The 12,854-nt window shown below is 39.3% G+C and overlaps 1 protein-coding gene across 1 annotated transcript; it reads right to left on the bottom strand.

The window, feature by feature from the left end:
* Positions 1-1,001: 1,001 nt before the first annotated feature.
* Positions 1,002-10,186, bottom strand: csf3r (colony stimulating factor 3 receptor). Its single transcript, XM_031853514.1, has 17 exons — positions 10,052-10,186; positions 8,017-8,112; positions 7,193-7,267; positions 6,717-7,013; positions 6,477-6,609; positions 6,175-6,341; positions 5,493-5,662; positions 4,682-4,832; positions 4,302-4,381; positions 3,979-4,186; positions 3,685-3,873; positions 3,368-3,469; positions 2,947-3,093; positions 2,724-2,864; positions 2,522-2,618; positions 2,364-2,442; positions 1,002-1,699 (listed from the first exon to the last, which is right to left on the bottom strand). The coding sequence occupies exons 3-17, from the start codon at positions 7,254-7,256 to the stop codon at positions 1,226-1,228; spliced, it is 2,499 nt and encodes an 832-aa protein (XP_031709374.1). The 5' UTR covers positions 7,257-7,267; positions 8,017-8,112; positions 10,052-10,186; the 3' UTR covers positions 1,002-1,225.
* Positions 10,187-12,854: the final 2,668 nt, after the last annotated feature.

Genomic DNA, 12,854 nt, shown 5'->3' with positions numbered 1-12,854 from the left:
CGATTGAATGAATAAAGAGAGATTAGTTTCGGTTTCTGTCATGAAAAACAGCAGTTAATCGAGTCAGGGAGTCGTTGTTCCACTACTGCTTTTTTTTTTAGCATTAAAGATGTGTTGCTTAATAACTAAATTATTCAAATTTACTGTATTTGAGAAGGTTTTTGTGAAGAGTGGCTTAAATTGTGGGAGGCTTTGGGTTTTCAGGTTGAGTGGGAGTTTTAGTACAGGATAAATATAGTATATATATATATTATAAATACAACCAATATCAATAAGTCAATGAATCAAAATAGTATATATAATAGTAATGATTGGACAATCTATAGCAATTATTTGATTAAATATGGACATATAGCCTACGATATCAAACTGCAACGTTGAAGCTTTTGTTTTGAATTAATGATCCAACATAAAATTGCAAATTACAAAGAGAAAGAGGAGAGAGGAGCTAAATCAAATCAAAATACAATATAATGAATTAAGCAGAATGGTACAAAGGGGAGTCGTTTAACAAATCTTGTATTTTAATCCTTATATCCGATGCATTTTTATCACCTTTCAGTTTAATATCCATTACCTCCGTGTTATAAAACTAAATGGAAATTTAAAGCAGTTTTGGTTTCACTGAAATTTTGGAGTAAACAAATAGTCGAATTAGGAGTCCCATTTTACCAACAAAAGTGTCCCATTTACCTCATAGTTCATCTCTAGCAAAACAGCACGTCATTATGGGGTTTATGTTGATACATAAACATTTTGTATAAATACTTCCAATTGGATTTCACTGCAGTAATGTTTATGAGGACCTAATCAAATAAAAAAAACTAAATATGGACTAATGGACTAACACTGAGAACTTTGTTTCTGTCTTCATACAGTTAAATTATTTTATTCCAAGAAATAGTTTTAACTGCAAACTTGGCCTAAAAAAGTAATTTTCATTTTGATGATATATAAGCCCCATGACAAAATCATCTCAACAATATACATTTTTTTCTCCAGTAAAAAGTTTATTTGTTAAAGAGGTGACATATCTACAAAGTGTGGTATGAACAAAGTGTGGACATCATAATCATTAAATATAAAAATGATTTTAGCATTAAATCTTGCATGCATTTACAGATATGTGCTCTGCTGAATCAACTTATCACAATCGGCTCATTTCAAACTCAGAACTAGATGAAGATCTTGCAAAGCAGCTACTCTTATAATCACCAAAGTACTTCTAGCCATTTTGAGTATCATTCAAGGATAATGCTCGGAGAAAAGGAAAGTCATCCCACACAATGGCTGGATCTGCCCCTTTTACAGGTACACAATCATGGGAAGGTCCAAAAAAACATTGCTCACTCGGCATCCCATTAGTTGCCATGTTATGGTAGCACTTTGGACTGAAGGACTCTTCAGTTTCCAAGAGGGGCTGCGTGGACTCAGACCGCAGGTAGACATGAGGCGTAGGGCTGTTGCATGGACCAGAGAAGACCACAGTAGCGTAAGGAACAGAGTCGCTGTTGGAACCGGAGTAGCCAGGGGTGAATGGTGAACCACAAATGGACTCTCCCAGGTCACTGGTGTCCTCTGCACTGCTTGACCATGGGTCATCGTCCTCTTTAGTTAGTTTCACAGTGAGGTCCAGGAAGCTCAGGTGGGACAGGTACATTGGATTGGGCTCCTCATTGTCGAAGGCAACATGAGAATCCTGCAAAAGGAAAATAAATAAGGCCTGTATTTTGACAAGTATATCACTTAAACATACATACATAAGTATATTAAAGCAGAATTTGTGTTTTGTTTGCACGCATGGGTACTTTTGAACAAGCTTTAAATGATGCACTTGTTGTTGTGGTGAATGTGATAGCAAGCGGTTGCTTGTTTACACCTTTTGCACACATGGAGCAATATTACAATTCCTTTGTATTGTTGGTTCAATATTCCCTCCCATTTTAGCTCTGTTTTGGTCTCCAACTTCTGACGGAAGTATCTGTCTCTGTAGCTGCTAAATGCTCCAATATGATCATCAGGTATTTGCTAACTTTGTCTGTCTGTCTGCTGTTTGGTGATGGGCAGGTGGTGCACAGAGGATTTATCGTAGACTTTTTGCTGAAAAACAGCTGCATGCTGCGGCTGGTTGTTGGGTGTAAGGAGAGCACTGAGAAAATTTGCGGCTTGTAAAACCAAAACAATGTTAAAAGCGGAGGGGAACTGCAGAGCTGGTCATAATGATCTGTGGGTTCATCCTTTTTACCAATTCCATTCACATTGCACGTAGTCATTTGATCCATTGCTAAAATAAAATTGAAGCTTTTGAAGTGGGTTATTATTACACAAAAGCATTTAATGCTGCACAAGTCAATTTTCTGCACCTGTGTTGATTCTGATGTCCATCTCTTGATGCTGCTATTAGCCGGATCTGGAACAGCTGGCCAAAAACGCCTCTTTAGCCTGCAAAAGAAAGAAAAATGTTTTCAGAAGGAATGACACCACAGCTTCACAGCTTAAGTCAGCGTGACAGTGATCTCACCTTTTGTTGTTGGAGAAACAAGTCATGACGATGAAGATAACCATCAATAACAGTCCAACAACAGACACAGTTACAATTGCCACAACAGCAACTGCATCTGAGAGGAGAAGAATAAGCATTCTGGATGACATATCTGCTGTGGGAATAGACACTGTCTTAATCTCATGTTTCTAGAAAGCCACTGCCGAATGTTAATACGAACCGAAGGATTTCATTGGGAATTCAAATGTTGACCCGTTCCGGCTCCCACCAAACGTGCTAACCATCATAAAAGCTTCATACACAAACACATTGTTGAGGTCTCTCAGGATCACTCTCCTCGCTTCCAGGTCAGCAATCACAACTGAAAGAAGTGTCAGACATCAGATAGGATCAAGTAAAGAAGAAAATGTTTTAGAACAGTTCAATTAAGGTCTTTAACCTACCGTTAATGGGTCCCTTCCTATCACAGTAGAAGACTTTGTAGTTCCGGATGATTCCGTTCCTTTGGTCTAATGGTATTTCATCCCAGGTAAGCTCAACCTGTGTCTCCCAGATATTTTCAATTTGAATTTTCGGAACCATGGATGGAGCTTAAAAAAAGAAATATTGTGAGTCATTATTCCAGCTTTAATGAGTGATTATGCTCATGATTTGAAACCTTCAGCCCAGCAAAAGAAAGTATTAATTTCTATCCACAAGAGGGCATTATTACATCATGGATTAGCTGTTTCTAATAGATTGCACTGTTTTTGTGAAATCATGTGGCAACCTCTTTTCTCACTTCTTCAAAGTTGAGGCAGCCGCCCAACTCTCACACCCCTGCCTGCTCTCTGTGTGATGCTCTTTGTGTCTTTGGTGACTTACCCTTTTGTCTGGAGTAGGCATTAACAGTCTGAGGAAGGCCTATCCCATCCTTAAACCTCGGATACACAGAGATCCCATAGGGCTTGTAGGGCTCAAAGCTGCCTATTGATGAGAGTGAAGAGGTTAGAGTGTATCAGTGCCCATAAGCTCCTAACAGTGTGTACAGGCAGGTTGTGCACAGGAAAAAGAAGACATTGTATGAGAATGGATTCTCGGGGTAAGGGATAAACACTAGATTAGGAAAGTCAAATAAAAGTTGAGTAAAATCGGAGGGACATGGATCCCAAAACCTGCAATACAAATACTATAAAACATACCTGTTATTACAAGGAGTGTCTGGTTTCTGCCAGTTAATTCAAACTGGGTGAAAGAGAGGTCCGTTTGTAACAAAGGTCTCCATTCCACCACAAAACCAGTGAGACTGGAAGACAGCAGGCTTCTCCACTGGACCAGCAGGGATCTGTCATCCTGAGGAATGACTGTGACGTCTGATATCACTGCACGAGCTACAGAAAACACATCGTACACATTGTGAGGAAATGTATTAATCTGTATCATATTTGAGCTACTTTCTAAACCAGTTTAAGCAGGTTTAAGGTGGTCAATTTTACCTCTAGGTAGGTAAATCCGCACTTCAGTGGGGGAGGATCTCCCTGCTGCATTAGCAGCACGCAGGTACACTTTCTTTGCTCTCACGGGAGGCTGGAAGAAGCAGTAATTCTCCATTGTAGAGCACAACTTTCCATTTTCACCTGGCAGCTTTTTCACCGAGACAATGTATGACACATTTTTGGCGTTGGCACGGAATTGTTTTGATGGCTAAAAAAAAAAAGTGAGAGGGCATTTTAAAGGCAGACCTCGCACACTCAACAAGAGCTACGACAGAAAATACATCAGCCCGTGACAGGTGTTGAGCAAAATGTGATGTGTGTACCTTCCAAAACAAGATGTTGAGTTGTTTGTTCATGTGATCCCCTGATACCCTCATCCACCAGTCTAGACGTCCAGTGGGAGCTGAAAAGAAAGAGACGGCTGTCAGCTTAGTGGTTCGTCAGAAACTTGCACTTCTCTCCTCACTCTTTAAAAACTAAAACTTTCCTCTATAAGACAGGTGGCTGTGGACTATGGATTCACTGCCTGAGTGTGCGGCAGAACTCAATACATCAATTCAGCCTGTGCTATAGAGCAAAGCAATGGGAGATGTAGACATGGCATTAGCATATATTGAAAAGACCAGGGAATGGAAGAAAAGGCAATAGATTGGAAAATGTTAGAGTGACTGATTGTGTCACTGTGAATTGATCTGAGCCCTACCACTGTCCAAGGTGACTCCAGACTGGCTGCTGCTCCATTCACTCCAGGGGCTCTGCTGGTATCTGACTCTAATCTGGACGAGATATTGAGTCCCATGGAGGAGACGGCACTGGTCCACGGATTTGGTGGTTTTAACCCGGTTCACCAGGATCTATTGTGTGTTTAAGTTAAAGTTTATTTCATTTATATAGCACTTTAAAAGCAAACAGGTTTCGCACTAAAGTGCTTCACAAAGATATATGTAAGCTTAGATACAACCATTGAGACACATATGTGCATGGAAATAGATAAAACAAGATAAACTCAGAGAATTGGATAAAACAGGTTAAACACATTTTACAGCTAGAGAATAAAAGTGGGTCTTAAGGTGCATCTTAAATGTATCAAGAGACTGTCTGACGGCCTCCAAAAGGCTTTTCCAGAGCTAAGGAGCCGCTACAGAAAAACCATGAAGAGATTTGTAGACAGTTAGAAGGTTTTTGATGTTTATCTTGAAATGAAGAGGGAGCCATTGGAAGGATGCAAGGATAGGGGTGAGGTGGTCTTGTTTTTTGGACTTTGTTAAGAACCAGACAGCAGCTATTTTAATTAGTTGTAGATGGGAAATGTTAGCCTGAGAAACGCCTAGATAGAGGGAGTTACAGTAGTCCAGCCTGGATGACGTTATGGGTTTGTCCCAGATCTACAAATATGACTCCAGGCAAGCACATTATGAAGTTAAAGCATGTGTTATTACTGCATGGCTGCTTATAGCTACTGTGTCAAAAGTTAAAGTTAAGTTTATCTTGACACCAGAATGAATTTTACTCACTGGTTGTTCATTCCATTGGCTGCTGTCAGCAGTCATAAGTCGAACTTCCAGGTTTAGGTGGAAGACATGCATCCAGGCCTGGTGCTGAGATAAGCTCCAGCTCAGCTTTAGGCAGCCGTACTTTTTAGGCATCGTTTCAATCTTCAGAATCGTTGGTGGGTCAAACTTAGCTGTGACAAAACCATAAACAAAGCAAAAGCTGTGATTAAAATGGAATTAATTTTTCCTCACATTTCTTTTACTTTATCTAAAATGTGCAGAAAAACATTAGATGACATTAGATGTATTCATTTGTCACAGAGCCAGGCAGCTTTTCCAAAAGATAAACATAGAGAGATCTTTAAAATATCCAGAGGGTCATATAACTACACATAGGAGCTGGTCTGAAGTTATTTCCAGAATACTAAAAGCCTATTCTAACCATATGGATAAAAAAGACATTCCATCTACTGCGAAATAAAGATTGTTAACCCATTTCTCAAGTTGCGACCCCATTTCCCAGTCCAAACAAACCAACGGACTCAAATGACTTCACTTGTCATTTGTCAGATTCGCTTATCTCCTTCTTGAGCCACAAAATGCTTAATACAACTTTTTTTTCACGTCTGCAGTAGTACTCCCCAACAATAGAAACAATCAAATATTTTTTAAACATAATGCATAGATCTTCTATATTTCTCACCTGCGCCGACAGGTTCCAAAACTATAGGTGCTGATGTTACTTCTCCAAGTTCATTCACTGCCTTCACATATATCTTCATATCTAAGAAGAGGCCAAAGCCAGAGCGAGGGATGGTGTAACGGTGGACTCTTGGTTGGAGCTCGTAAGTGTGGTTCTCATTTGAATCCCTGAAATGAAATTAGAATTTGGGAAACACAGTTTGTGCAAACTCACAGGCATACTTTGTAAACAAAATTATATTTGCTTTCTGGTAAGTGCTTCAGTGTATTCCTGGTAGATGGCATTTACAGGCAGAATATTACCATATCTCGGTGTGTAGGGAGTACTTTGTGGGCAGGTGGGTCTCCTGCTGTCCAGGGTCCCAGCTACAGGTCAGGGTGTTCGGGGTGGTGAGGTTTGTCTGACAGCTGAGGTTTTGTGGTGCTTCTGGTGGATCTATAGAGGACAAATAAAGTGAAAAAGGTTATGAAGTTGTTACATTACGTTAGTATCCATCTACCGATCCATTAACAGGTGTCAGATCTCTTCTAAATCGTTCTCACATCCAGCTCTGATCTCCACTCCTCCTACTACTTGAAGAGGAGAGGCCTGGACACAGCAGGTGAGGAACTCCCTGGTGCGATTGAAGCTTGGTATAACAACCTCAGAAACCCTGCCGCTCTCATTGGCCACGGGGCTGCTGGGGAGGAAACGATCGCCAAGGCGCCACGCTATATGAACAGCTCGCCCAACGACCAGAGGGCAGTCGTCTCTGATGACACAGGTGGCTGTGACAGGTGACCCCAAAGGCACCACTGAGCTGGACATCTGGACCTTGGCACACGGCTGCATGTCGTCTTCTAGCAATGAGAATGAAAATTAATTTAGATGTGCCACGTTGACGAGAATCTTAATTGTAAATGCCCAGCTTTAAATATAGTTTGGAAGAATCTAAGAGTCAGAAAAAGAAAGGTGTAAAAACAATCATCTGTAAATTTCCATTTAGATTTGCTTCTTCACTCTGAAAGCACACACTCACCATTTCTCGCTCCGTTCACAAACGCCACGAGCACGACAATCACTGACACTGATGTGGATATCATGACGATAAAACCTGTTGGGCAAATTGAAAAGGCATTAATCCTAAATTACAAACTTTTATGCCCTATCAACACAATATTTGAATTGCCGTTCCTTCTGAGCGACACTGTGTGTTGTGTAATGGAAGTATTGAGAGTGATGACGTCCGTCGCTTGAAAAGACATCATCAACGTGGTGTTTCAAGTGTTTGGCGTGGCCGGGTGATGTGAGCAAGGATGTGATCTCCATAATGCGTAATATTTCAAAAATAAACGGACAGATAGAGAATGCATCCACTGCGTCATAATGTAATAGTCGAGTGCAGCCTGTGTAAGACACATGACACTCGTGAATATAAAAATCAACATTTATGACAGCTTGATTCCACATTTGTGTAAAAGGATTACACAAAAGATATGACATTCCAGCTGTTACAAAAATTAAATGTAAATGCTCTGTAGAAAGGATAAAAATCTCTCTCCTCTTACACTTTTCTATTAAAGGGATGAAACTCCTCCAAGCAGACAGGAAGATTTTGATTGCCAGTTGTTAGAAGGTAACCAGCCCTGTTGGGTATGCGCTCAATAGCTGATTGGTCATGTATAATGAACAGCAGACAGGGGCCTGTAAGCTAAGCAGATGGGAGCAATTCTACAGCATATTAACTCTGATCGTAAGTCAAGAACCTGGTTCTTAAATTCAGGAATCAGTTGGGACCTCAGCTTAAAAGTGCAGGTGTTAAGTTGAAATTAATTTTGAGGAGTGGGTTTTTGAAATACTCACCATTACACGACTACAAAGTGTTAAAATTCAACTGAACTCTGGTAGCTGCTGACAAAGCAACGAGGCACAGACATGCCTTCACAGCATTTGCTGTGTCTGTGTGGGAGAAAAGACAAAGCAGTTATTTGTCTGGAAGAACGTGGAAACTGTTAGTTTCCCTCTTTATATGAATCAGTTGGTTGATAGACAGAAAGCTGACAAAAGTGTTTACATTATAAAAGAAAGGCACATGATCATTTATATGTAAAACACCATTTCACATAGAATCCACTGAGAAACTAACATCAGGTAGTTTTAAGTGATGTTTCACATGTAATACATAAATACATAAATTCACATATGGTTTATCGCATGCAAACAGCTGTTCCTGTGACAAACCACACATACAGACTTGTGGTTTTTAGACATTTCACAATGTATTCCACAATATATTTCACATATGAAAACACGAGGATATTCAATTGTTTCCGTGATTTATGAAAACATTTGAAAAACTTTGCAGAGTTCAATTCAACATATACTTTAAAGGCAAAACGAATTAATTGAGATGATTTGCAATTAGATTTCCATAAAACCCGCTTCCAAGTATTTCTGGTCTAGAACAACATGTCTACATTTGGGCAGAAACGTTCAGACTGTCAATTTAGATGATAAGGTATTGCTTTAATAATTTGAAACTATCACTCAAACTCACAGTCAGATCGCCTCCCTCAGCACCCAACAACATACTATTTGGAGAAGTCCACGTTAAAGCGATGTGAAAGAAATGCAATGTCTCCCTGTTTCTTATCAGCCATGTGCATAAAGGCCTAAATTTCCTCAGCTTTCCTTTTTTTAGAATTTCTGCTGACCACTAATAGGTAAATGCCTGTGGCTCTGACAAAAGGCAGTCGAGATGGAGAGAGGGAGAGAAAAGATGTGATATTAAATTTGGAGTGTATTTTGTCAACAATCACAGTTTGATACAGGACAGCATACAATAAAACGAGATATTTTAGGGGTGTTGGCCTATTTTGTTCCTCATATATTGATGAAAATATTATCTGGATTCATGTTGGTGTCTCAGTGAGTCATGTCACTGCGTGTAGAGGTACATTTCACTGTGGTCAACATATGTTTCCTTTCCCGTTGCTGTTGGGGGTTACAAAACGCCCACTATCAGGATTTGGCAATATCCTTGACACATGTGCAATGACAAACTGGCCACTATTTCCCCTTTTTGGTGATATTTCTCACACTAAGTATTGTGCTTTAACTAAAGGCGTTGATAGGAGTTATTGTTTCTTGATTTAGTCACCTATCAATCATAGATCAGTTCCTCCAAGCTTAGACAGGGTAAGCTTTAGTGTCAGCAGATGTAAAAGTCCAAGAAACTAAAAAGGAGGAATGAAATCTGTTTCACATCCCTTTTTTTTAATGGATGACCAGAACACATCTATGTTTTTCTTAGCTTAACATGCTAATGTTACTTTCACAGCAACACTGGCCATTTCGAAGAATGACAAAATCACAAAACAGCTGAAAAAACACGCAAAATTATTTTTTTCATGAAAATAAAGCAAAAAACATTCTTTTTTTTACTATCTTAAAACTCATTAATACATTTTACATGTTTTCAGCATAACACTTCAAGTATCTTTACTTTGAAGGTGTTGTCTTATCTTATAATTCCTCGTTAAATCCTTAATATCTGAAGATCCTCTATCTGTAGTATTTCATGTTTGTTAAAAATGTACTGGCGTTATTAGAGAGGAAACTACAAAGGATAATAAATGGCACAAGTACAATACAGAACAGGCACAAAAATAAAATGAAATCTGATTAAGCAAGTGTTGAATAAATAATGAATAATGAAATTAAGTTGAGCAATCCGTAAAAATGGATCAGGATGCAACTCTCCAGCCTGAACCTGTCATTCAGAAACAAGTTTTGTGAAGTTTCCCTTTTCAATCTGGCACAAGTACAAAAATGAAAGGAGCGGCAAAACGCTTGATGTGAAGATAAAGGAGAGCCATCAGAGAGGCTTGCCACTCACCACACAGCAGCTGCAGCAGACCCAGAAAGACGAGAGGCTCTCATCAGCCCTGATAGCACTAGATGAAACAGTGTGGCTCAAAGCAACTCAGACTGGAGGACATGTGTGTATGTTCGCCAAGCAGCAACAGCAGCAACATCCTTGTTTTGAATTTGTGAAACTTCACTATTTTCTAGGAAGAAACACATGACTGATGGGGCCCAGTTACGGGTAGAAAAAAAGTGGGGTGTTTAAAGATGGGGCATTCTCGAGAGAAAAGAGTTAATTTATGTTTTATTAAACCTTTATTTTCCAGGATAATCCCCTTGAGATTTAAAATCCCTTTTCTGAGGGAGTCCTGACCAAGACTGCAGCATGAAAGTTTCACACATAAATGCACAAATAACACACTTAAAGACGAAACTGAAAAAAAACATAAGAAATAAGGAATTTCCCATTAAAGAGACAAGTAACAGACAAAAAAAAAGCAAATTAATTAGAAGTACAAGTACATCCGTGTTCAAATAGTCCTTAATCCTGTTTTTAAAATTGTTCATACTAGTAGTCTAAAATGACTCTGAAGCTCACACCAAGATGTGGGTGAGAAAAACTTTAAAACCACTTTCATTGTCCGAGGAATGACTAGAATTGTTCCCCCATATGACCGACGATTGCAGCTATTGATAGGCAAATAAATCAACTAAAATGAATCGAATCTGGGACAAATTCTTTTTTTTTTTACAAGAGATATCGGTTTATTTATTCCTATATTATATATTGCATTTGAGATTGCTGATGGAGTAATAAGAACAGTCCTTGCAACTCAATTTGAAGCAATTCAATGTAATCTCTAGACAGGCGAGGTGTCTGGCCTTTACTTGTATGAGAGAGCGGAGGTACTTCAACTCTACTTGACGGCCTTTTTTCTCACCAGGTGTTAATATGGCGGCTATCAAACGCCCTATGATAAGACTCCAGGGAGCCGTCTTGAGGAATGGAGTGAGTCGGGTTCAGACTGACCTCTCAGTGTTGAGTGTGACCTTTGAAGTAACGGATCCGCTGTATCAGAACGCAGCCATCTCCCTCTGTGAGCCTGTCCAAGCTTTTGTCAGCAGGGTAATAGAACAAGCTTCTTAAATGGGATTGTAAACTGTGCCTTGACCCCCCAAGGGCACTTCAAACTACTTGCCATATCAGGTTTATTAGCTTATTAAATTGTAAAATGATTCGCTGAGACCTCATTTAAAATGGTGCACGAGGCGAGCCAGTGAGCTCACCCACTCAACTTTTAATCTCACGGCATCCCCGCTCGGTCACTCTGCCGCTCTCAAAAACATAATGGAAGCTAACTTCATCAAGAGGCGCTGGAGGAGGAATTAAATGCACACAGGGGTGGGTTTGTGAATAGGAATCAACAGGAGAAAAGAAAAGCATGCACTAATTAAAAATATATTAACTGGTTATCATGCGTTGACATATTTTGCTTGATCTTTTTTTCCTAATTGGCAGTAATGAACAAAGCGCTCTCCATCTATTGGGTATTGCATACTATGTTTCAGTGAGCAGTAAAATTAGCTGAGGGCCTGCAAGCTACGTTGAGCTGATGAGGCTTTGCTAGGTTTGATTACGGTTCTTGTACTTAATAGAATGCTGTCTCCTCTTTAGACTGTTATGCACATTAGAGATGTGACTAACCCCAAATTAGTCACTACTGGGAATATCCTCCAAAATCCATTTACTATTATACAGAGAATTACAGTAGTTAACTGCAATCACAACTGCTGTAATCACAACATCTGCTATTAATGAAAGCTTATATTCAAATCTAAAAATGCTTAAGGCCCGGTGCCTTCTGATGAAACAATGCCATCCTACTACTCCACTCAATAAGTCAAAATCAATATACTGTACCCAAGGTTTAAAAGTAAAGTTTTGAGTTCTGAAAGTGTTCTCAAATCAGTCCTTTAATCTCGAGTCAGAGATATTTTTGTGCTTTTAAATTCTCAATACCTGCCTCAGCTGTACATACATCAATGTTCGAGTGCTTTAGTGCGATTAGGTGCATGACCCTTGTTGGGAAAACTGGGCCATCACATCAACATGAAATACATAAAGAACAATAGAAGTTGAGGGCTAAAAATAATTTCATAAAATAACAATAGCAGACCTAATATGTAAATAATCATTTTTTTTCGAGGTGCTAAGTTGAAATTTAGTTGTGCACCCCTAAGAGGAGTCTAACATTGCTAATGGTGCAAGCTAACTTGCTTGAGAGTTTTAGTCATGATATTTTAATAAAAAAAGTGAACCAAAAACCCAAAACCCCAAAAGTTAGGGACCACCATGGCAATAGAGATATTCAAGTCTGGACCAAAGCGGTGAACTGACTAACTGAATTCATACAGACTTCTGGAACTGTATTCTGCAGTGAAGGCTCAGATATTTTCTCTACTAGCTGCCCACATGATCAAAACCTCCCAGATGGAGCGACCATATGTCCTGAGAAGTGACAGTGTGGAAGGTGCATGTTCCCGTCACCGCTGTTATAATCACATGTGTACAGATACTGTTTGCATATGTGCTCAACAAAGTGTCCTGCCATATGCATTTTATTCGGATGTAACCTATCTATTGTATTGTGTGTCTAACAATTATCATACAAGACAAATTCTGATTAGAATCACAATCATTTGTACATGTTCAATATACATATTATATACATATTCAATATTAACGCTAGATGACGTGTAATGCATGAACATACACCTGAGTTGTTGTACTTGGTCGAGCTAGACAGTGAGACAGAGAGAGAGAGAGACAGAAA

This window comes from Anarrhichthys ocellatus, unplaced genomic scaffold, assembly GCF_004355925.1.
Source record: "Anarrhichthys ocellatus isolate YVR2014 unplaced genomic scaffold, GSC_Weel_1.0 scaffold13, whole genome shotgun sequence".
NCBI classification, from domain to species: Eukaryota; Metazoa; Chordata; class Actinopteri; order Perciformes; family Anarhichadidae; genus Anarrhichthys; species Anarrhichthys ocellatus.
The sequence above is the reverse complement of the archived record's forward strand: the minus strand, read 5'-3'. Positions and strand labels throughout refer to the sequence as shown.

Bases quoted from the DNA above. Each gene is read 5' to 3' on its own strand.
- csf3r (XM_031853514.1), bottom strand. From the start codon at position 7,256: ATGATATCCACATCAGTGTCAGTGATTGTCGTGCTCGTGGCGTTTGTG. The intron at 5,663-6,174 runs GTGAGAAATATA...GTTTTGTCACAG, and splicing joins TTTGGAACCTGTCGGCGCAG to CTAAGTTTGACCCACCAACG. The intron at 4,382-4,681 runs GTAGGGCTCAGA...CTTTCTTTTCAG, and splicing joins TGGAGTCACCTTGGACAGTG to CTCCCACTGGACGTCTAGAC.